We start from the raw sequence: 25424 nt of genomic DNA on the forward strand, positions 1-25424 counted from the left end.
AGCTCTTCTTGAATTTTTATTTTAAACCATTATTTCCAAATTTGCCTAGTTACAACTTAAGGCCGGTGTGAGGGTTATTTTAATAAATTGCTGAATAATTCCTAACATCATTAATTTACTCTAAAATAAAAACCTGGCCTTTTCTGTGGGATTCTTGTCTTTGAAGAAATGGCTCGACAACTTTCCTGTACATTTATCTTTTTTTTTATCGGAATTATGTTCGCTCATCCTTCTCGTTTATTCTATTCTTGTTTATCAGCTGTGTTCGATAAGGTCCTACCAGTGATGCGAAGACCTTGAGAATTAGGAGGATGTTCGACACTCAATGGCTGGATGTATACACTACTGTGTACGTGTCAAGAGGAGTATAAACACCACATATCCTCGGCCCGGCTGGGATTCGAACTCAGGGCTGACCGGACGCTAGTATGTGCAGTAAGTGTACTGGGGAAGGTGAAGGAGGCGAAGAGCCTAAAGAACTGGAATACTCATTTAGTATTTGCAATCTGTGAAAATTTTTTTATGGCTCTCTTCTGAGAACTTAGATTTTAACATTTTTATTATTAGTTGCAGTAGCCGGCTGTGTGGTTTAGGGTTACCTGGTTCGAGGTTTAGTCAGTGTCTGTGCTGTGCTGCCGTCCGTCACGAGCCTAGTATTATAGAAGGAATGTTCAGTCTGTGTCTGGTTAACCGGGAATGGTGTGAACGACGCTCATTGACTGCTCTGATGCCCGTCTGAGCTTGTGCTAGGGTGACCGTCCCGCATTTTAACGGATTTTGCAAATGTCTTGCGCGCAATGTCATTTGTCTCGCAATTGTTTCGTTTTATATCTGAACGAATTTTTGTGTTATTGTCATCGGTACAAGAGATGAAATGAAATTACGTATGGCTTTTAGTGCCGGGAGTGTCCGAGGACATGTTCGGCTCGTCAGGTGCAGGTCTTCTGGTTTGACTCCCGTAGGCGACCTGCGCGTCGTGATGAGGATGAAATGATGATGAAGACGACACATACACCCAGCCCCCGTGCCAGCGAAATTAACCAATGATGGTTAAAATTCCCGACCCTGACGCGAATCGAACCCGGGACTCCTGTGGCCAAAGGCCAGCACGCTAACCATTTAGCCATGGAGCCGGACAGTGTCTAGGTAAATACGCGCAAATTCCTCCTCCTCACGTTCGTAAGCATGTCACAACCCAATTTTGAATTTTTTTTAATAGAGTCTAAACCAGTGATACTGGGCCCTTTCTTTACAGTGGTTATCTACTCGTAGAAGAAGCAGTAAAGGAAATCAAAGAAATTTGGAAAAGGAGTCACAGTTCAAGGAGAGGAAATCAAAACTCTTAAGATTTGCTGTGGATGAAAATAAAAACCTACAACCTCTTTTCCAGTCAATGACCGGGTTAGGGATGGAATGAATGAAGCCCCCATCATGCGGCGAGGATAGGAATTGTGCCGGCTGCCGAAGCCTGTTGCACTCCTCTGGGGTAGTGATTAATGTCTGACAGATGAAATGAAATGATAGTGGAGAATGTTGCGGGAATGAAAGATGACAAGGAAAATGGAGTACCCGGAGAAAAACCTGTTCCGCCTCCGCTCTGTCCAGCACAAATCTCGCATGGAGTGACCGGGATTTGAACCACGGAACCCAGCGGTGAGAGGCCGACGCGTTGTCGTCTGATCCACGGAGACTTGCTGTCGGTATTTTTTTTTTAAGACTACAGAATATCTGGATAAACTGCTGAATGGTTTGGTCGGAGTAAGGAGGACACGATGAAGATAAATCCAAAGAAAAGTAATGGAATGTAGTCGAAGTCAGGTGAAGCAGGTACTAAGTTTTAAAGGAAGTAGATGAATGCTGTTACTCGGGTAGTAGAAAGCAGAAGTAAAGGGAACATAGAACAAGCAAGGAAGGGAGTAAAGTTTGGTCACTTCAAACATGCATAATAGAATGTGGCTCTGTATGCAAGTGATGCAGAAAGCAGGGTGACCGACTGTTGAAGGAAGGAATGAGGGACAAGACAGTCAAAAAAAGAGCGAAATTCCACAATTTTGTAATTTTAAAACGACAAAGATGTTACCATTTTCAAAAGCATTGCGTTGCCAGTTTCCATTTTTTTTTTTTTTTACTAAGAGTACTCTTACTGAATTAAAGCATAGAAAAAATACATTTCACTCATCTTTATTGTACGACTTCTTTTCCAAGCTGTGGATTGAATACCCTTCATCCACGAGGAACACTGAACGTCTTCTTGCAAAGTTTACAAAATCCCTTATGAAAGATGAGCTAACAAGCAGGCCGCATTGAGGAAAATAACCAATGTCGTCCTGTATATCCTGTGCATGGACAAAGTAACCGCTGACCATGGACCCTTCTCTATGCGACTCTGTGTAGTGGTTAGCGTTAGTAGCTTCAGGTCCCATCATTCGCAATCAATCAATCAATCAATCAGCCCCACTGTCGGCAGCCCTGAAGATGGTTTTCCGTGGTTTCCCCGTTTTCACACCAGGCAAATGCTGGGGATGTACCTTAATTAAGGCAACGGCCGTTTCCTTCCCACTCCTAGGCCTTTCCTAAGCCATGGTCGCTATAAGAGCTTTCTGTGTCGGTGCGACGTAAAAGCAAATTGAAAAAATCAATCAGCCAATCGATTAGTTGCTTCAGACCGATTTAGCAGCCCCTGCATAAAAACACGCCATCGTTGGCCATGTTCTAGTAACCACCTCCAATAGATAGGCTTTCGGAAAGAAATACTATTTCTCCAAGTAACCTTTTTAATTTATATGAGTTTATGCTTCTGATAACACAGGGCAAACAGATAAATGTCAATAAAGAGTAGGAAACAGCAGTGGCTTAGAAAATAATGCCGTCACGTTATTAATATAGGCAGTTTGCACCTCCTCCTCCTTCTTCTTCTTCTACCGCTCTTCCCACACCTGTGGGGTCGCGGGTGCGAACTGTGTCGCAGATGTGGATTTGGCTTTGTTTTACGGCCGGATGCCCTTCCTGACGCCAAAGAGGCAATTGCATTTGCACTTTATACTTAACATTTTATGAGGTGCAATGTGCCAATGGGAATACCAGCTAATGGTATCACAAAACATTAAAAAAAAAAAAAAAAAAAAAAGACACAACAGACATGTACACTTCAGTTTATTTCTCCCAAATGGCGGAACCAGAATCGTGGATCGCAGAAAATATGATGGTAGCTCGCTACGTCTCTTAGGTTGGGGTGGTATTTGTCCCGTCATTCGCCACGCGTTCTCATTAGAGAGGTGGGGGCTTTGAACACATGCTCTCCCTCCCTCCCCTCCTCCTCAAGGTCAAGTTGTCGGTGTTGGCAGAAGAGGGTAACTTTTACTATTTATGCTGAACCGGCGACAGGCCTACGCCGCAATGAGTCTTGTTGCTATGTAAATTGTACATTCATTACAATTTACAAGGGTTACTTGTATGTAAACACTGATGCTCCCTTTACTTTTCTAATTTTTGTACATTACGTTGAATTTTTCTTCTGACCATGTGGGGGGTTGAGAAATCCCCCCCCCCCCCACATTCCCCTCCCTCCTGTGGACCCTCCCCGATGGATTCTTAAAGGTGCAGATTGTCGTCGTCATAAGACCTATCTGTGTCGGTGAGACGTAAAAAAAAAAATGTAAAAAAAGTGCGCATTGGCCAAAGTTCACATCACTAGCTGTCTTTAACGACACAAATAGCCGGAGTGTAGACTAAGATATATCATACAAGTAGCTGAGGAGTCCATTCCATCCTTTTCTGGGACTCCTCGACGAAAACTCATTTCTTGGTGGAAGGAAGACATTGCAGCAGCTATAAAAGAACAACGTCGCGCACATAAACGCTATGGTAGGCACCCTACTGTGGCAAACTTCATAAAATTCAAAAAACTTCGCGCTAGGGCGCGAGTTTGTATTCGACAGAGTAAGAAAGCTTTATGGGAAAGGTGCGTGTCATCCATGACGTCACATACGCCGTCATCGCTAGTGAGGACTAAACTGCGACGCATTTCGGGAATACAGGGACCATCCTCAGTGCCGGGAATTTCCATTACAGGCTGTATCGTCACTGAACCACCCTCGTTTGCTAACCATCTAGTAAGTCATTTCGCAGATATGTCTGGTTCGGAGAGTTTCTATCTTGAAGCGGAAGGCAGAACGTTACCATCTTAATTTTGCCACTTAAGGTTCAGAGAACTATAACGTGCCCTTTACGGAGTGGGAGCTCCGCAGCGCCTTGGAAGGATCCGGCTCCCGGACCAGATAATGTCCATAACCAGGTGTTGAAACACCTCAGCGAGGATAGCCTCCTTTATGTTCTTGGGGGTGTTCAGCCGAATCTGGATAGAGGGTGATTTTTCATCACATTGGCGAGAGGGATTAATGATTCCTTTCCTCAAGCCTGACAATGATCCTAAGTATAAGGAAGTTACAGACCTATGTCTCACTAACTGTCTGTATAATCTATTTGAGAGGATGGTTGATCTCCGACTTGTGTGGTGTTTGGAGAAAAGAGGACTTTTGTCAGAGTGCCAATGTGGATTTTGAGATGCCCGCTCCACCACCGACCACTTGGTACGCCTGGAGATTTCTATCCAGGTCGCATTTATCCGAAAGCAGCATTTGGTGGCCGTTTTCCTCGATTCCTCGATTCCATGACACCACATGGCAATATGGCATCCTTTATCCTGCACCAGTGGAGATTCCGAGGTTACTTGCCGGTTTTTATTACGATTTTTTCGAACCTCCGTCTATTTCGTGTCGGAGTAAGGAGGGCATATTCGCAGTATCATGTTCAGGAAAATGCATTTCACAGTGTCACTCTGTTCTCGATTACCATAAACGGTATTGTCGCTGCTGCTGGTTCAACAGTAGTGCCGTCGCTATATGTAGACGATATTGCTCTGGATTATAGCTCATAAAGTATGTCAGTTGCAGAGCGACAGTTATAGCAAGTTATTAGAAGAGTGGAACAGTGGACCTTAGACCATGGATTTCGGTTTTCAACTGCACTGCTGTTCACTTCTGCCGGAAGCGCACTCTTCACCCACATTCTAAGCTTTATTTAGGGGGTGTCGCTCTTTCTGGAGTTTACGCATATGGTACTGATTACTTGGGTTCCTTTTCGATGCTAAATTGTCGTTGGAACCACACGTGCGTCAGTTAAAAGTGAAATGCACCCAGAAATTGGATACCGATATTTTGAAGTTTCTTAGCGGTACTACGTGGGGGGCAGACCGAATGATGCTCCTGCGATTTTATAGGGCACATATTTTCACTGTCATCTTGGAAGGGAGGGTGCGATCAGTGGTTGAGAGGAAGTTGGATGATAATCAGTGTGGTTTCAGACCACAGAAGGGCTGTCAGGATCAGATTTTCAGTATGCGGCAGGTAATTGAAAAATGCTACGAGAGGAATAGACAGTTATGTTTATATGTTACGTAGATCTAGAGAAGACATATGATAAGAGTACCGAGGGAAAAGATGTCCGCCGTAATAGGGGACTATGGATTAAGGGTAGATTGTTAAAATCAATCCGTTGTAGAATACGGGTACATTTGCAAGTTTAATTATAAGAGGCATGAAACTAAACGATGGGTACATGCTGCCTTTTTTCATCATCAACATTTCGACCTGAAAATATATCTTTGCGAAATTGCCAGGCAGTAGTTTAAAATGAGATAGTTTCTCTTCATTTCTCGGTCCATTAAGCATTGACCGATTGAACTGATCTCGAATATTCAGCTCAATGGCGGCCATGTTTTATACCCAAAACAAAGACACGTATAGTATCCGCGAAACTTTTAGTGACCCTTCTGTTCCTTAGTGCTGAATCGGTTGACCTCCGTTATCTTCGAGGTACGGATTGGCAACCTATGACACCAAAAATTGATTAGGCACTGCCGTGGCACATCTAGCGGTGTAATCGAAAACTTCGAATACTAGTATTTTTATTTTATGTATATAGTAAAACAAAGAAATATAGGCGAATACTGAACTTTTCAGAGCTATTGCAATGCTGAGGACAATCCAAGCACTAGTCGGAAAAGAGCATCACAGGCTATATAGAGCGAGGGCAGAAAAATAATAGCTAAAGTAACAGATTTCTGTGATAGGTGGAGATAAAGAAAATAAAACAGTTGTTCAGTAAGTTGCTTGAACGGGCTGCCGCATGTATGGGAAAATCTGTTTCCACGATTAAGAGGATCAGAAAATTTTCTGGCTCTCATCCTGGCGAATCTTCGGGCACCTCTTATGGACAATGAAAGTGACGAGACATGTTATATGTGTGTGACGCAGTTGTTTGGAGAATTTGAGTTCAGATTTCAGTTTTATTAAGTTGCCAGTACTACCGCAACCGTTCAAGCTCACTCCTTCCCCTTCACCTCCGTAAAACGCAGTGTCACTATAACATTTTCGCGGATAAGACCACTGCTATAAACGAATATAAAAACTCCGTTCAAGCTTATTCGGGTACCAATGTCGTTCCACGCCATCTCACCACTGACAGTTCGGAACAACTGGTCTCCTTCCCAGCCACTGCCCTATTAACTTGCAACTAATTCCGCAAATATTATTATTAACTGTAATCACCATCATCATCATCATCTTTCGTAGCTTATCCTGCTTGTTATGGGTCGCTGCACGCACTGAGGCTTGAAAGAGTTGTAGCTGGGGATTTCAGGTCGCTTGCCCTTCCTTACCACGCGACTTTCAACTGAAAATCCCAGCAACGTCAAGAATCAAACCACGGTCGCCGGGATGACAGGCAGCCCGTTAAGCAGCTACACCACCCTATTCCTCCATAACAGTAATGTATATATTATATATCGTCGCTGGGCAAAGGAAACGTAATTCCTTCGGAGTAAATGAAATGGCGTATGGCTTTTAGTGCCGGGAGTGACCGAGGACGAGTTCGGCTCGCCAGGTGCAGGTTTTTTATTTGAGTTCCGCAGGCGACCTGGGCGTCGTGATGAGGATGAAATGATGATGAAGACAACATATACACCCAGCCCCCGTGTCAGCGAAATTAACCAATGGTAGTTAAAATTCCCGACCCTGCCGAGAACCGAACCCGGGGCCCCTGTGACCGAAGGCCAGCACGCTAACCATGGAACCGAGTAAAATTTACAGAAGAAGCCCAAAACTGAGTGGTCAGCAATGGCCGGAGAACTCTTCCTGGCATTTTCATTGCTTAATGATAGCCCAGTTATTCGACTATTGGGGTATTCTGTTCCCTCCTCAGGCAACGCGGCAAGCCTTCACAAGGCAGATGGAGAAACGTGGTTTCCTCCTGAGTGAAATTAAGAGGTTTTCATTACAATTGTACTGTGTACTCCCCCCCCCCCTGATGGCACTACAGCCGTAGAAGGGCCTTGGCCTACCAAGCGAGCGCTGGTCAGCCCGAAAGCCTGCAGATACGAGGTGTCGTATGGTCAGCACGACGAATCCTCTCGGGCGTTATTCTTGGCTTTCTAGACCGGGGCCGCTATCTCACCGTCAGATAGCTCCTGAATTCTAATCACGTAGGCTGAGTAGACCTCGAACCAGCCCTCAGGTCCAGGTAAAAATCCCTGACCTGGCCGGGAATCGAACCCGCGGCCTTCGGGTAAGAGGCGGGCACGCTACCCCTACACCATGGGCCCGGCAATTGTACTGTATACACTGCTGCAGAAAAAAAAATTGAAATGAATTAGTGGATTTAGAAACAAAACATTTAAAAAAGAGCAATGAAGCATAAGTAAGCATTTTTTGCGTATAATGTAGTCAGTGGGAGGTAGACAACCACCACAAAAGCACGCAATATTGATTACATCCCTCCACATAGGGTTGGCGTCAGGGAGGGCATCGGGACATAAAACAGGCCAAAATCATCATGTGCGACGCAGTTCGCACCCGCGACCCCACAAGGCGTGGGGAAAGCGGTAGTGGAAGAAGAAGAAGAAGAAGAAGAAGAAGAAGTCGGTGGGAATTCGACACTGGCACCTATTTTAGAATGAATAGTTCGTAAAGGGGTCTGTGTAGCAGTAGAAAAAAACACTAAATCAAAACAAGATTTAACTGAAAATGAGCAGGCTCAACTCTTTTCTGAACTGCTCACTGAAAACAGAAGCTATGATAAATTTGCGTACCCCTTGAGACGACCCCGCGTACCCCTAGTGGTACGCGTACAACACTTTGAATACCACTGCTTTATAGGATATAGAGGAGAGGGTGTATTAATCACCGGTAAGGCACAAATTAACTAGATTATGGGGCCCTCGCCAGGATTCCTTTATTCGAGAATTAGAAAAGAGCCCATACATCGGCCGGGATGATCGTAGTCAGACGTGCCATCCTTGACATGATTATGAAAGGGCGGAGAGGATGAGTGGCTGGGCTAGCACAAGGTTGAAAACATCCGGCTGGCTGTAGTTTCTCCTGCGACCCACGTAAACGCTCTCTCTCTCTCTCAGCGTGCTGCTGCTAAATCTGGTCTAGCTTCATCCTTCTCTCCTATTTCGAAGGTGCGGAGACCATTCCCTTGTGACCTTCCACCTGGTTGGTTCCGGGTTCGACCCCCGTGCGTTGCAACATGGTCTCCTGCTAGCCGTGATATGTTCGATAGAAAACAGATGGACGCTGTGAATACAGTTATCATTAACCGTGAAAAGACCCGTTAAGTTATTTCTGTGACATCAATCTGTGTATCTTCAACGAAGAACTCCGTCAGGCTGGGTACTTCCCCCGCCCCGGCATTATTTTACGTAGAGGCATGTTGTATATTATTCTGAATGAGTTACTTCAACAAATGGTAGGTTGTTTCCTTCGTTTTTTGGCGCATGGCTTTTTTAATGTCGGGAGTGTCCGAGGACATGTTCGGCTCGCAGTTCTGAAGTGCACCCCATCTACGGCTGTGTGGCTGTGTACGGGGTAGGAAGCAGCCGTGCCATTGACAATGGGAAACCATTGAAAACTAGTTCGAGGGTAATAATTATGAGATTCTCGGGAGCCACTCAAGCAATTTCTTTCACCATTAGATTATAATAGACTATAATGGAATATCATTGTGGTATTTTAATCCGGGAACATTGTCGTGAATTATACGTCCAAGTTCTGCTATTTCGACATGATTTTATACAAGTACAATTTAACTCTCACAGACTAAAAATGCGTCTGAAAGGGAAATGTGTTCAACTTTTAATGGTGTGTTCAAATGAGAAAATATTATTTATTGCCTTCCATTTCATTTCAGTTTTATATGTTGATATTCTAACATTCAGTTCTTTACTTCCGTCGTAAAACGCTAGAAAATTCTCTGTAATATCTAATAATTGAGGTCGGGAAATTTATACACGCAGGACCCTACAAAAATAGAGCTCACTAAGGCGATTTACAAGTAGAAGTTAAAGTACTTTGTTTCTTTCAGCTTTCTGTGTTTATTACCCGATAAAAACCAAAAGAACGGATAAGCAGGATTTGCAATGTCCATATGCATTTTCTTGGTAACTTTAATCAGTTTACGTGTTAAAGGAGCATTTCGAACGAGCGACGTTCAGCTAGGAGGCGAGAGATCGCAGACGTCTCACGAGTGAGCCACTAATAGGTTCCGATGTTATATTTGCATTTGATGGCCCGGTGGCTGCTATTGGTCTAAGATCCGGGGTCAGTTCAAGGTTACTAACCTCTGGGGCCGTGTCATGAGGGAGGGAAGAATGTACCTGATTGGGGTGACACGCCAGAGACCTTCAGACCCGGAAGCAGCGTCACGAATCAGCTGGCCGTGTTAATCAGGTCAGCGGCCTGGCCGGCAGGTGGCAGTGCTGTATCCCGGATCCTCGGCACGCTGTGATTGGCCGGGTAGGAGGTGACGCGCGCCTTGTGTTGCAGAATGCGAGCGATGCCCATCTGCTTCGGCAGTTCACTTGAGATATTAAGACAGGCCTGTTCGCGGACTTCAGGTCCTGTCTTACGTCCGTGCGGCAACAATGAAGCTTGACCTTGGAGTGAGTGTCTATTTTATTGTTTGTTAACCATGTGCGTAGTGTATTGCTCGGAGAAGAATGTTGTAACACGTTTTGTGGAGGTGTGTTAGTGCGTGGGGTGCATCCGGGTTGGTTGTGATGGCAAAAAGGAGTTTGTGTTCTTGAGAGTGATCCTGTTTCACCTGCTTACCTTTCAGTTTGCGTGCGGTGGTTTTTTTTTTTCATTGTTGGTGGTGGTGACTCCATGGACTGATGTGACGGGATTTCCACATGGCGAGTTGTGGTGGATATGCTCAGGTGGGAGAAAATCGACTTTCATTGTCCTCATTCTTCCTTCCAGCGCTCGGCCACACCGGATGTAGCTGACCTCAACTTTTCTCTAACATTTCTTTTCCAATTAATTTAACATTTTAATGAATGTACTGTCTGTATCAAAACTAAATGCATCTTCGCCATTTTACTGGGTCGTTAGGAATTGCAAGCTGACTTTGAATTAAATACAAGTTTACATTTAATCAACCTGTCAGTACGGTTACATATTCATTATGCATGTATGTTTCACACGGTTTTTTAAGGGCTTCTTCGGTGCGTCAGGTTCTTTGGATCAACATTTACAGTTTATAATGGCATTGGCCTTTAAATCAGATCGAAAATACCTACCATTCTGTGTCAGTGTGGGGAGGTTTGTGAATGGCATCCATTTCGCTAACATTTCAGCGCCTCTCAAACCTGACATTAGTTCATAAATACTACAAATATTAAGTCATACACCAGCTTTGAAAAAAGTAAATGTATGCAGGATGCTAGCATTGCGAAAACATGTAGTCCACCATTGTCGTAATTTTAATTTGCCTTAAATACTTTTTAATCCGAAGGACTTCTCATGACACAGTACGGTAATTGAATTTTCAGTGCATACTGTATGTTGTGTTAATGAATAATATATATTAGTTGATCCAGAGAATAAGTCCATTGAATAAGCCCTTAAAATAGTGCGAAAGCATCTTATAATATATTTTTATAGTAAATAGAATTGGCAGATTGATTAAATTGATCACTCATTACGGTTTAATATGACTGTTTATTTCAAATATCTAAATCACACACAGAAATAACTTCACTATATCGCCATAAATATCTTCTAAATTTGTCGGTGTAATACCGACCAGTTGCATCCACTCTTACAGCACAGAATAATTTCTTATTCTGCCATTCCACTACGAAAAGTACAGAAACGTCAACATCTACATTGTCAAGTTTTCGTTTCAAACGTGTATTCGCTGGTGGAGTAATCGTGTTTTTTTGTGTAGTTTTATAGGTTTAGGAGAATACACTGTTTTAGTGATTAATCTATTCCTTTACTGGACATATCTTCGCCGTGGAGTATGAAAAAGACAGATTATTGTCGATTTAAATAAATTATGAGACATTCTTAATTGAATGTCGGCACTTTTCAATTTAGTTCCAAAATTGTAATTGAAATTGTAAAATTTGAGACCTGCTCTGTATATATTGCAGAGAAAAGAAAATAGAACTGACAAAATTTCTCCTACAGATCTGTGTTCTCCATGATCCAGAGGTTCTGAGTTCGCTCTTACAGTTTGAACATGTTGTTTATTAAATAGCATAATTTGATCGAGATAAAAATCAGAGATAGTTATAAGAAAATCTTTCGATTCCTTTTTCACAGCGATAGAGGAGTCTTGCAGTCTGACAACAATGGAGGTATCCGAGAACTCGATATTTTGTAGATGGTTTCTGTAGGTACAGTATGCATTTAGTTCTGTCAGACAGTACGAGCATGGCTTATAGCAGTATTGTTCCATGTTTGTATTTCTTAAATACGTGCATTAATGATACTTCAAACTTGGAGCTGTAGTGCTGTAACTAGTGTTTCACTCATAGACAGGTCCATGGTGGTTTTTCAGTTACAGTAAGTACTTTTTTAGAAAGTAAAGGAAGCGTCGCTTCGAAAGAGGATTCCCCTGACGACAAGTGTAGGGAATATGTTCTCGGTAATAACGAAACATCAGATCTAAGTAAGCTGCCGTTTTTATTAGCAATAACATTAACGTACAACTGCTGACTGTGTGGCTCAGTTGGTTAGGCGCTTGCAATTTATGCCAATAGCTACGTGATCAAATCACAATTAAGAATGCTCAAATGTCGGAGAGTATTTTAAGAAGTCAAGAGCTGTGTGGGGAAGTTCTTCACACTCCTCGGGAACTACGTGATGTGTTGGTAAGCTATCTGTTCCGTGAAGCGAGGAGAAAGTGTGCAGTAATGAAGTTTGTTCGTAGATCGCTCACAAGAAGTGTTTTGAGCACTACAGTTCGGTTTTTTCTAGTGGTTTAAGGCTTTCGGTGATGCAAGAATAGTAGCAACCGGGGCCTTAATTAAGGTACATTCCTAGCATTTGCTTGGTGTAAAAATGGGGGAGTGTGGTGATTGTTTTAAGAGGAAGTACAACTAGGCAACCGTCCTCTATATAACGATAATCAGAGATAAAAAATGGAAGGGATCAGACACTTCGAAAAATGAAGGTATCGGCGAAAGAAAGACAAGGGCCACGAAAGGCGTGAAAATGAGACACTCTAGACCTCGAATGCTCTAATACCGTTGGGTCGGAAAAGAAGAGTTGATCAAGGGAGGTCGAATAGGAAAGATGAAAGTGAGGAGCCTGGCACAAGTGGAAGCAATGTCAGGACTCAGCTAAGGGCCCCGTGGTCTCCAACCCACGTTCCCTTTCAGTCGCCTCTTACGACAGGCAGGAATTACCTGAAAATGGGGAAACCACAGAAAACCCACCATCTCCCGAATGGAAGCTCATAACTACGCGACCCTAACCGCACGGCCAACTTACTCGGTATTTAGGAATGTCTTCAGCCTGGGGGTGGTTGGATCTTCAAAAAAGAAAATCGCAAAAACCGATGGTGGTGGTGTAATTGGCTCTCACTTTCTTGACAGCCAGCATACTGTCACAGCGACTGAGACTAGGGTGGAAACTACATTTTGTGCACCGCAGCAAACTCCAAGTCGATCTCGGGAAGCTTGTGGCATGTGACGAACAAACAGCTTTTTAAAAAAAGAAATAAAAAACGTGAATAGCCGGGCTGAGTGGCTCAGACAGTTGAGAAGCTGGCTTTCTGACTCCAACTTGGCAGGTTCGACCCTGGCTCAGTCCGGTGGCATTTGAAAGTGCTCAGATACGTCAGTCTCGTGTTGATAGATTTACTGGCACGTAAATCTACTCCTGCGGGACCAAATTCCGCCACCTCGGGTCTCCGAAAATCGTAAATGTAGTTAGTGGGGCGTAAGACAGGTAACATTATTAGAACGTTTTTTATATGTCAGGGAATATTGTCAATGAAGGGATGCGGGACCATAGACAGTGCAGGTGGCTGTGCTCAGAGACACAGGCTGGTAGCCTTCCAGTTAAGGTAAGACGAACGATCGTCCTTCCCCCGGCGTTCTTGTCTGCAACGTCGTCTTATCTTGACAAGGACACAAAACATGGAAATCGAATGCCTGGTTTGAACTGTCCCTTGTCAGTTCCAGTGGAAAGAGATCGTTCCATTCTCAAGAAATAACAGGTGCATTTTTATTTTATTTTTATTGACGGCGAGTAAATTAGTCCCAGGGCGAATACTCGATGAGTCGGAAACCTCTGTTTACTGCACTGGCGGAGGCAAGCAATCTGGCTGAGAGGCGGTCTTTTACCCTCAGTCAGAAGAGAAACCCGCTCAGTAATTTAGAAAGGGAGGAAGAATCTCACTTCGTAACTAATTTCTAGTTATTGAGTGACACTTAATGTTACGTTTGCGAAACTCCGAACGATACAGCAGATTTCTTGTTAAAACAGATCATAACTGAGCCAAGGGTCTCGATGTTTAAATCTTGTGCCCCGCTTCTTGGTTCTTATGGCCCGTTTCAAGATTAGGAAGTCAGGGTCGGTTGAGTGGCCAAGGAGGATTCTCAGTTGGGTCATCTGTACTATTTTGTTAATCTCAGATCTAATATGCGGAATACGAAGTTCGTGTCGTATCTTTTAATAAGATTTCAGTATGGGTGCTCCGGTCACCATCTGAGTTATGTTTTGAAAAACTTTTCATTTCGAAAGTGGAGTTGTAGCAATATACCACCGGATACTTGTTAAATATTTCATTGACCTAATCACATACTACGTTGGCGCTCGCCTCCCGTCAGCGGTAACTACTGTATTCTATTCCCATATCTCGCCCAAATCCTAATGAAATGTTTTGAACGAGTTTGGATGTCGTGATGTTAAAAGAAACGTTTAGCCTATATCACAGTAGTCCAGTAACTATAACAAAAAGTAAGCTATACGTCAATAAAATATCAGTATCAAGCTGCTGGTTAGTCTGAAGAGAAGTTTAAATAATTATTTCCACTCTCACTAATTTTCCTGTACATTTTTGAAAACATCAGTTTTTCTTTAAGGATTGAACCTTTGCTGCAAAATTCGAAGAGGCAATGGACAGGAGAAGGATACCGGAAAAGTGTACCCACATGGATCTTTCTTGTGCTGTGTCAGCTTACTACCGGGCTGTTCTTGCTGCTTGTCACTCACTGCTGTCTTCAGTCCAATGGCTGGTTCGATTCCCATTAGCTGTCGCACAATCCAGGCACATTCCAGTACTTTCCAGTTGCTTTCCTCAGCGACCGGGAATGTGCGATCACTAATCAATAAGCCAATCAATCAATTTCCCAAGACGTATTCACACGCCATTAATGACGGGGACTGTGTTCATGTCATTCAGTCTCTTTTCAGGGGAATACCCATACCACAAGGCAGATTAAACTTATTATTATTATTATTATTATTATTATTATTATTATTATTATTATTATTATTATTATTATTATTATTATTATTATTATTCATCCTAATGGCCATGTGATTGAATTATTGAACTTACCTGAAATTCTTCTTGCTTTCTTCTGTCAGGTTTTGGGGTTATCTGCAGAATGGTGATCGATCTGCCCTGCATAGTTTCACCTGGAGATTTTTTGCTTCAATTGTCCCTTCCAATCAGAGGGAAGGTTGACAACTCGTCTATATCATAGTTCATTCCGAGAATACAACTCTTGATTTTTCTTGAAAGTGCCTGAATTTTTCAGAATGCCAGTTGAGCTCATAAGAGTTTGTTTTCATCCAGATTACCTCTATGCAGACTGGGTCGAATATTTTCCGTTCTGAAATCGTAGAAGTAGTTAGCAGGACGCAAAAACATTATTATTATTATTATTATTATTATTATTATTATTATTATATTTTTCCTAGTATTATCGAATTCTTTGGAGACAAAAGAGGAAGTTACAATTGTTACTACCAAGGAGAGGTGGAGAGAGTATTTCGTGAGTGAAGTGCTCTGTAGCATTCATTGCTCGATTGTAATATTTGAATAAAAGAGGTGAAAGTCGTAAGTGGGCGAACTTTCTCTTTTGAGCAGGATTCAGCGAGCCATCAACTTTCCAAATGGCTATGCGTGCATCAGCGGCTTTCAACAAATCTAGCGGAGCGATCTATTTATCATAACCCGAATCTTACATTACTTCGCTCCCTGAATAAAAAAAGTGTTCACTCAAAGTTGATTTTGAGTTACGACATCTCTATATACACTTCGTCCTGTAAAACAACAATTGCAACTCTAACTTAATTATAAACGGAATGTTAGAACAACAGCTTGGAAATCTGTAAAAGTTGCCTAGCTATCGTATCTGTAGTTACGCCAGTTTTGCTTCATAATGATGTTGGGTTTAAACTGTCGTTTGTGAAATAATTCGCGAATCCCGAATTCACGCGCTTTTATTTATAACAGCATTGGAAACGTGAAGAGATACTTACTTATGACTTTCACTTTCACGGTATCAGGTTCACGAGGCCGACAGGGACATCTACGTTACAGTGTTGTCTTATGGGGTCATCCGATAATTCGTGTATAGGGCCGTCTACAGGTATTGTTTTATCGTCAGTCTTGCATGATCATGCCAGATCGGTCCTGCAAAACTTGACGTGTGGACGGCAAAGGGACGGACGTCTTACTGAGCAAAAGACTGATGAGCGAGAGCTTTGTGTTCATGCAAGGACGAAGTGCTGTAGTTAGCTGGAGATAAATTAAAAGCTCTTCAATCTGGTTTTTTTTTTTTTTTACGTCGCGCCGACACAGATAGGTCTTATGGCGACGATGGGACGGTAGAGGGCTGGAAGTGGGAAGGAAGCGGCCGTGGCCTTAATTAAGGTACAGCCCCAGCATTTGCCTAAAACTAAAGCTATCGAGCTCGGTGTAATAGAAAGTGTACCTTCATAACGTCACATTAATCGTTCGTTATCAATATTTGAGTTTCATTTATTGAGACATATTCATGATCATTAGCTTTTCGCAAAGGGAAAAGTTTATTTTATTGTAGTTGTTTTCCCACCGCTATCGCCGTAACTTGGCAAGAGAACATAACTTCGTGAATATCTCCATTATCCGATAGAATTGTATCAGACATAACTTGTCTATGGTTGTTTGTTAGATAAAACTGTTTCTGGAGATATCTGGAAGTTTTTGATATGTATTATCATTATTATTTAAGGTAAAATCACATATTGTCATCTTTTACAGGTATTTTACAGTATTTTAGCAGACTGAAAACATTAAAAATCGGAACACTTTTGTAATGGTGAACTTGTATACCGAGTTACATGAAATCCAGGACCGGACGATATAGACAAGGCTGCCGCTGAGGGGCCGAGCGTTGTTCACCGGACACACTCCCCTCAGGAATTCTGGCGCAAATTAAAATTAAGAATAAAGTACGTAAGTTGTGGAGGGGAACCAGGGACCCGTATTTCAAGAGAAAATGGAACCGGTGCAAAAGGAACCTCCAGATAACGGTACGGAACCACAGGAGGGAAGCGTGGCGGTCTAGGCTGGCGGGTCTAAATGTGGCCGATAACTCCCTCCACAGGTTGGCACGGAAATTTAACAATAGGTCTGGCATACACACCCTTCACGGTAGGAATGGAATGGCCTACTCAGACCGAGAAAAGGCCGACGCCCTGGTGGATACGTTCGAAAGCACGTGCACGCCTAACGACGAAAATTTCGTTGACCGTCGAAAACGAACTTCACGAAACTGACGAGACACCCCCCCCCCCGACTTTGTTTGTAACGCCATCCGAACTATTCGCGCCATAAAACTACTCAAGAATAGGAAATATCCTGGCCTTGACAACGTGTCGGCGTCCTTTCTTAAGAACCTTCCGAGAAAGGTACTGACATGTTTGACTAAACTTTTTAACGCATTTTTTCGGTATGGCCACTTCCCGGCCTATTGGAAAATTGCGAAAGTTACCTAATGTTACCTAAGCCCCAGAAGGACAAGACTTTCCCATAGAACTGCAGACCTATTTCCCTCAGTATCATCTCCAAGCTCTTTGAAATCCTATTCCTAACCCGACTTAATATTATCATAGATGACCAGAAACTTATGAACGAGGAATAGTTCGGCTTCCGGCGGGGTCATTCCACTACCCACCAGTTAACTCGCATAACGGAGATTACCATGAATTTTAACGACCGTCGACACACAGGAGTCTGTTTTCTCGACATTTCGCGTGCGTTCGATAAGGTTTGGCACCAAGGACTGATTTATAAATTAAGGACATTTAGGCATCTCCCCCCCCCCCCCCCTGCGTTCTGTGATTACTGACGAGCTGTTTAGCTGGCAGAAAATTTCAGCTCCAGGTCGGCACGGCCCTGTCTATCCCGCGTCTATAGAGGCGAGTGTATTTTACAGTATTTTAGCAGACTGAAAACATTAAAAATCGGAACACTTTTGTAATGGTGAACTTGTATACCGAGTTACCTAAGCCCCAGAAGGACAAGACTTTCCCATAGAACTGCAGACCTATTTCCCTCAGTATCATCTCCAAGCTCTTTGAAATCCTATTCCTAACCCGACTTAATATTATCATAGATGACCAGAAACTTATGAACGAGGAATAGTTCGGCTTCCGGCGGGGTCATTCCACTACCCACCAGTTAACTCGCATAACGGAGATTACCATGAATTTTAACGACCGTCGACACACAGGAGTCTGTTTTCTCGACATTTCGCGTGCGTTCGATAAGGTTTGGCACCAAGGACTGATTTATAAATTAAGGACATTTAGGCATCTCCCCCCCCCCTGCGTTCTATGATTACTGACGAGCTGTTTAGCTGGCAGAAAATTTCAGCTCCAGGTCGGCACGGCCCTGTCTATCCCGCGTCTATAGAGGCGAGTGTCCAACAAGGCAGTGTTATCTCACCTACGATTTTTTAACCTATTTATGACTGACACGCCAAAACCTACGTACGCGGAATTATATTTGTATACAAACGACACAGCGATATTCTGTCTCGTGGCAGGCACCTTAAGTAAAGGACTATTTCCAAGACGCGCTGTGCAATCTCCAGCCCTGGTTAGAGAAGTGGAGAATCAAAATTAACGTAGCGAAAAGTATTGCTACATTTTTCACCAAACGCCGCCCCGCTGACCCCGCGCCCCTGATGTTCTTTGGCGAAGTAATCTGGTGGACTACAAAGATTAAGTATCTAGGTGTCACCCTAGACAGAGGACTAACGTTTGTCGATGACATTAAATGTATTACTGCGCAAGCATATGTGCGCCTTTTCAATATTTTGCCGATGATAAGAGCCGACAATGGGCTAACAATAGAAGCTCCTGCTGTATAAGTAGATGGTCAGACCCATCCTAGGATCCTACAGTATGCCGGTCCTATTTGGGGCGGCGTAGCTATGTCACTTCTGTTTACGGTATAGCTCGTACATAACCGCGCGCTACGCCGCTTGGCAGGTGCTCCGTGGTATGGGAGGAACAGTGACATGTATGAAACGTACCAGCTCGCTACCATTCAAAACAGGATCACCCACACAACCACCCAGCTGTGCAAGTTCCATTTGAGCACTATCCCCTCATCTCCAACCTGGGGAACTATGATACCTTAGGCCTACGATACCGGAGGCCTTAGGGCATCCTCTCCTAAACCACCCCACTAAGGGGTGCAGGCCATATCCTGGTCATTTAGATTTATATAACAGTATTCCACAAACTTACCACAGTATTGCAGTCTCGAGTTAGAACTTAAGATAAAACAATCGAAAGCCTCAATAGGTCGTAGGGCTATAACACCTCCCGGGCACCGGGACCTCCCGGCACCTATGAGAATTGTGGTTCGTAGGCTCATTCAAAAATTGATGCTTGAGGAGAGTGGACGCGTCTGTGATCGTTCCCTTATCAGTTTCATTGTTGTGGTTGTGCATTGTTGGTGGTGGCTGGAGCGGGAGTTTCCTATCCTTGTGTTTACCCTAGTGTAGACAATCCTAATATCGTCTGTGTTATGAATTAACTGGCAGTGGTGAGCGGCCTTGCACCTACTCCTGTGTTAAGTGTTACCTGTGAGTAGTTGGATCCAGTATCTGTGTCTTACCTGTTTGTGTGTATTGTGGTGCAGATAAGCATGGCTGTCCCCCCGCCGGGAGGCGGGGAGACCACCCTATTGACTCCTTCAGTTGTTCTTCTGGGCTTTCCGGTTACCGGTTCCCCTACTACAGATGTAAGTGCAAGTGCGGCTAAGAAAATTACAGTTAATCTTCTCCCTGACATCAACCCCAAAGAATTTTGTGACTTAGTAAGATCAGGCAATGCGGCCGCTATTTTAGCCTCCCTTCCACCACCATGGTGAAAGGAAGCAGAAATAGCGTTTCTAAATTGAAACTTAAAAAGACTAAAACTGTGACTAAACTGTACCTTCTCAGAATAGGTTCCAGGTACTATCTACTCTCCCCACCAGTGGGAGTAATAATCTTGATGCTCGCATTCCTATCCAGTCGGCAATTAATGAACAGACTGAGGTACAGCCCTCGAATGTAACTACGAGTCAGTCTCAGCCTGAGGCCTCTGGTGGCGAAAGGGGCGAGGCGAAGGACCCCTTCCCCAAAAGAAATCTCTATTCCCCCCATTGTAGTGGCGGATAAATCCAAGCACCAACGCCACTACAAATACTTGAAAACTAAATGCACTGGGGACATACGGGGAATAACTAAAGATGTACTAAAGTTCCATGCTGTCAATATTCATGACTACGAAAGTCTTGAAAAAAAAAAATCCTTTGAAGAAGCCAACGCCAGTTTTTACACGCACACCAATTACCTCAAGGTAATTATAAGATATACGAGGGTTGAGGCATAAGTCTTACAACTATAGTTTTCCCTTCATATTTGCACGGTGCTACCATACACTTGGCATATGTCCTGCTAAACATGACACTCATAGTACATCGACACAGCACGAGATGACGGTGCATTGGACCGGTACCACGTACAGGGCTAGCGATGGGTCGAACCAGTTCATTCCTATGAACTACTTCACTCATTCACTCTCTTTACTGTGAACCGTTCAAATGAAGTAGTTCGTTCATAAAGTAGTTCATGAAGTAATCAAGCCTGATGAAGCTGCTGGGTATGTCGTTCAGCAGCGACTTCGTTCACAGTACGGGTATTTCACTCACTCAATAAAGCTTGATAATACTATTACCAACAGATGGCAGAGCTGTGTAATTATGGGCCAAATAGCTTGCTTGCTTACAGCATCTAGAATCTATAGAGCGTTCCAACCTTAAATTGCAGTACAGCGTAGATGGAGCGCGCTGTTGCGAAATCGACTCGTGAAGATCACGCTCGAGTGTGACTCAAACAGGGCGTCACAGTTCCACAATTTTCGTTTGTAATTTTGTAATTTTAAGTTCATTCATAAATTAATATTTGTAGTATGGTAAAATAAATACAACATACCTTAATCACTAGCGTTGCTCTCAGACATTGGATGTACATATTCTAACATTTCTGCAAGGCCTGATGTTCCCGCTTTGGATGAAACGGGTTCGGGAGATGAACTTGAGGATGATCCGGACGATGAAGAAAGTCGTATTAAAAACTTTTCATCGTCGATATCGTCTTGTAATTCGTCTGCTTTAAACAAAACTCTTTCATTTTTCTTTACTTCGTTCACGTAATTTGCCCAATTGTCTTATGTTTTTATGGCATAAAAATTTTAGTTCAGCATTTGGAACAAAACCATGTTCATTACCCGCGTGGACTAAGGCAAATCACGGTCCTCGGCTTTTCGGTGGCCTAAATCCCGAACTCACCCCTTCAAAAGCGGCCTGCCGTGCACTTTTCACTGTCGTATCCTTCCATTCTCTTGTCACTGCCTGCCCAATATTTACCCACGATTCATCTGTGTAAATTCTAGCTTTATTTTGTGCCCTCAAACGTTTTATCTCCCTGAGATATCTGTGCCTTCAATTAATAATTTCATCGGTTTTAGTGAAAGATGCTTTATTACACCGTCTTAAATAACGGAAGCCTATATCATGCTAGAAGCGATACAACGTAGTTTTGGAAAATCGTGGCAAAGAATCTTCTCCATTTACGCGACTCAAAATCACGTTCAATGTCGGTGGTATGTTAGCAAATAAAAGAGAGTTAACCACCCGACGCATCCACTTCTAACAATTTCATCATATTTAATTTTTCTGTCGTCTTTTTTTTTTTTCGAGAGTTCGCAAAGGACCATGTGTGTGCTCCTTCCTTATAGCATACGTAGATTGTTCTTTCGGAACAACCTGTAGCTTTAGCTGTTTCACTGATTGCACTGCTCATATTCATAGTCTTTAAAAAATAATCCAGGACACTCATTACAATATTGCGTTCTTTTCCCCTGACTTTACCTACGGAACCTTTCTTTTTAATTTGACGACCATTATACATCCTTCTGCACTTTTTCTTCGAACTAAGAACTATACATACGAGCACGAACTGACAACTACACAGACTACACAAACACAATCCACTTGTCCTCAAGAACTATACATTTATCACTGATCTTGTCCGGCTCCATGGCTAAATGGTTAGCGTGCTGGCCTTTGGTCCAGAGGGCCCCGGGTTCGATTCCCGGCCGGGTCCGGGATTTTAACCTTCATTGGTTAATTCCAAAGGCTCGGGGGCTGGGGGTGTGTGTGCCGTCTTCAGCATTAGAATTCATCACAGGTGGGGGACCCATTCTTATAGACGCGCAGGTCGCCTATGCGGCGTCAACACTGGAAAGACCTGCACTCGGCCTCTTAGGAGGCCACACGCCATTAAATATTATATATATATATATATATATATCACTGATCTTTATTTAATTAATCTTATAATACTGATTAAATGAACACCACTGCACACGGCTGCCAGTATATTTAAATGCTCAGCCAGCCGAGTCACTCGTGAAACGTAAACAAACGAGACGTTCTCCCTGTCATAAATTAAGAGATAACGAGATAGGGACTTGAGGTATGATTTAAAAATAACTTCCATATTCTAAGAGCGTTTGCTTTGCTTTAACCACGCCATGATCCTTCTGCACATTTTCTTCGAAATTAGATCCCCACGCACGAGCACGAACTCACGAACCACACAAACGAAATACACTTTCCCTCAAGAATTGTGCATATGTCACTGATATGTATTTAATCACTATTATACATACTACTGACGAAATGAGCACTGCACTGCATGCGACTGTCAGGAAATGTTAAAAGCTTATGTTTGGGAGATCACTACCGGTACTTCAGCCAGCCAACCAGACAGCCAGCCGAGTCACGCGCGAAACCAAAATTCAAGGAGATATTCTTCCTGTCACAAATTAATAACTAAGCAAGATAGGAACTTCGGGATTGTTTTAAAAATAACTTCCATATCTGAAGACCATTTGCCTCGCTTTGACCCCCCACACAAATTCAATAGGAAAGACGCTGGCCAGCGACTGACTTTTTCGTGCCTGTACATACAATTCCCTGAACATGACTGAAAATAAACGCATATACTGCATTTTGTTATAATTTAAATTTAAAAATAAACTTATCTACATCGAGCTGAAATGTTTCTTTACCAGTAGTGAAAAAATTAGGAAAATAATGAATATATAATAGGAGTTATGGCATGATAAGTTCTATGCAATGAAGATTATGCATTTGGCAAAACTTTCCATTATATTACCATTTTCGAACTAAATTATTTTTTTTACATTTTTTTGTTAACGGCATCAAATGCGCCTTGAAATTCTGTACATAACACGATATTCACCCATTTTAACCGATAACATACTAATTCACGGATATTTGGCAAACCCGCTGCATTAGAGTAGGACAGCGCTACCCGCAAAACATGGGAGAAGGAAAGAGACAGAATTATCCCATTACTGCTGTACTGCAATTTAAGGTTGGAACGCTCTTTTTTTTATAGATGATGGTTGATAGGGACAGGGAAAAGATAAAGATATAACGAAGGAAATACATTTAATCTAGGGTCATCTTATTCGCATGATGCACTCAACAGTGTCTTTATCTGCCATGTGATACCTGTTTTAGCTGTACTCTGGCAGAAAACACCAGGGTTACCAACGTTATTCATAATATCATAATATTTTTCCTCTTAAAATACAATCCGAAATAGAATGAATATGACTACCACTGCCATAAATATATATTTATCTACCCTGATGAATCTTTCATATAGTTATCCTCCTGTGGGCGGGGGCGGTAGAATAACACCCAAGGTATCCCCCTGCCTGTCGTAAGAGGCGACTAGAAGAGGCCCCAGGGGCTCTGAACTTTGTAGCGTGGGTTGGCGACTACGGGGCCCTTAGCTGAGTTCTGACATTGTTTCCACTTACTTGTGCCAGGCTCTTCACTTTCATCCACCCTATCCGACCTCCCTTGGTCAACTCGTGTTCTTTTCTGACCCCGACGTTATTAGAGCACTCGAGGCCTAGGAAGTCCATTTTCACGCCCTTCGTGGCCTTTGTCTTCCTTTGGCCGATACCTTCATTTTTCGAAAGTGTCGGATCCCTTCAGTTTTTTCTCTCTGATTAGTTTTAATAGAGGATGGTTGCCTAGTTGTATTTCCTCTTAAAACAATAATCACCACCACCACCTTTTATATAGTGTGCTGTCACTAACAAGTAGCTCTCATTTTTAATTGAAGTTCACCCATCCATTGTCAATACAACCGCTTCTGCAGACGACATTGCAAGCATAACACAAACCTGCGAAGTGTTTAAAGTTTTCAAAGATTGTACTGAGAAAATGAGCAGTGAAAGACTGGTCACTGCGTCAAAAGTTATACTCCTCATTCGGTCATTGAAAAGATGATGTTGCAGATTTGCCAATAACTCTGAAATTCGTGGTGATGTGGAACAGATGGTCGAGAAGCTAAATAGTGGAAGAACTAAATCGTCGTACTTAAAGCACTCTAGGAGAGACGATTCCAGCTTCAGGTCTTTAAAAATGATATAAGTCCGTTCATTTTGATTTATTATTTAATTAGTCTATTCCCCAAGTGCAGTTTTGTTTAATTAATTGTTGTGTATGAGATGAACACTCCTGCAAGGAGGATACTCTTTCGGCTGTGGATTCAGCGCACTTTTTACTTCCAGATTCACAAGGCAAGCATTTTATTTGCATGTCTGCCTGCTCACTCTGTCGGATTGTCAGTCTTCGTAGGCTATATATCTTTAATGGTGTAATGACACAGTTGACAGGTAGGATGGGACTGGGAGTAAAGGACGAAATAAATGACGTAGCTATTCAGAGGAGGGAAGAGAGAGAGAGAGAGTGAGCTAGCGACGGACAAATCGAATGAGTTGTGAATGATACGAAGTTTTTGAACTGTGAATGATGTGAAGTGTGAGAACTGTGAAGTGTTTGAACTACCAGTTCATGGAAATTGAGTGGTTAGTTCACATTAGGAGTGAAGCGTTCATTTTGAACGACTCATTCACGAGCTACCCATCACTATACAGGGCGATGAGACTGCAGTAGTGAATCAGGCTCCGTGCAGAACGGATGTGACGAGGTAACTTCAGCGATGGTGTTGGGAAGTACTTGAACACCCACCATACTCGTCGGGCCTGTCTCCGTGCAATTTTGACTTTAGCCCAAAGGGAAAGAACTATTGCATGGGATGTGGTTTGGGATACGAGAGGACATTGTCAACGCTGCGAAACATGAAATTGCAAAATTTATACATGGTGAGATGATTGGTATCCGACGTCTCCACATCACTGTCAACGTGCAGTAGACAATCTAGGGGCCCATTTTGAAGATTTACTGCTTGACGGTTCCTTTACTCTATGAGCATAAACATTATGTAGCCCAAGGATTTCACGGCTGACAGTTTCCTCGCTTTATATATCCTACACGTGGTAAACCTACTCGGCATTATTCATACATTCCACAGCACCTTACGCTTCCCATTCCTATGTGTATCTTTCTATTTGTCTGATAGATCCCGCATTTGTGCGAAGAAGAGTAGTTTGTGACTTATG

At 42.9% G+C, this 25424-nt stretch overlaps 1 protein-coding gene across 3 annotated transcripts in view; it reads left to right on the forward strand.

Annotated features, from left to right (window-relative positions):
• Positions 1 to 25424, forward strand: part of LOC136882294 (probable ribonuclease ZC3H12D) — a 195561-nt gene that overhangs the window by 112463 nt on the left and 57674 nt on the right. The window contains exon 1 of one of the 3 annotated variants that reach the window (XM_067154881.2): positions 9866 to 10000. The exons of 1 other annotated variant lie outside the window; for it this stretch is intronic. In XM_067154881.2, the coding sequence (XP_067010982.2) occupies positions 9983 to 10000 (18 nt within the window). In that variant the 5' untranslated portion in view covers positions 9866 to 9982. Of the gene's footprint in view, positions 1 to 9865; positions 10001 to 10047; positions 10277 to 25424 lie in introns of those variants that run through there. One more of the 3 variants, XM_067154873.2, reaches the window with a different exon arrangement.

This window comes from Anabrus simplex, chromosome 1, assembly GCF_040414725.1.
Source record: "Anabrus simplex isolate iqAnaSimp1 chromosome 1, ASM4041472v1, whole genome shotgun sequence".
Taxonomy (NCBI): domain Eukaryota; kingdom Metazoa; phylum Arthropoda; class Insecta; order Orthoptera; family Tettigoniidae; genus Anabrus; species Anabrus simplex.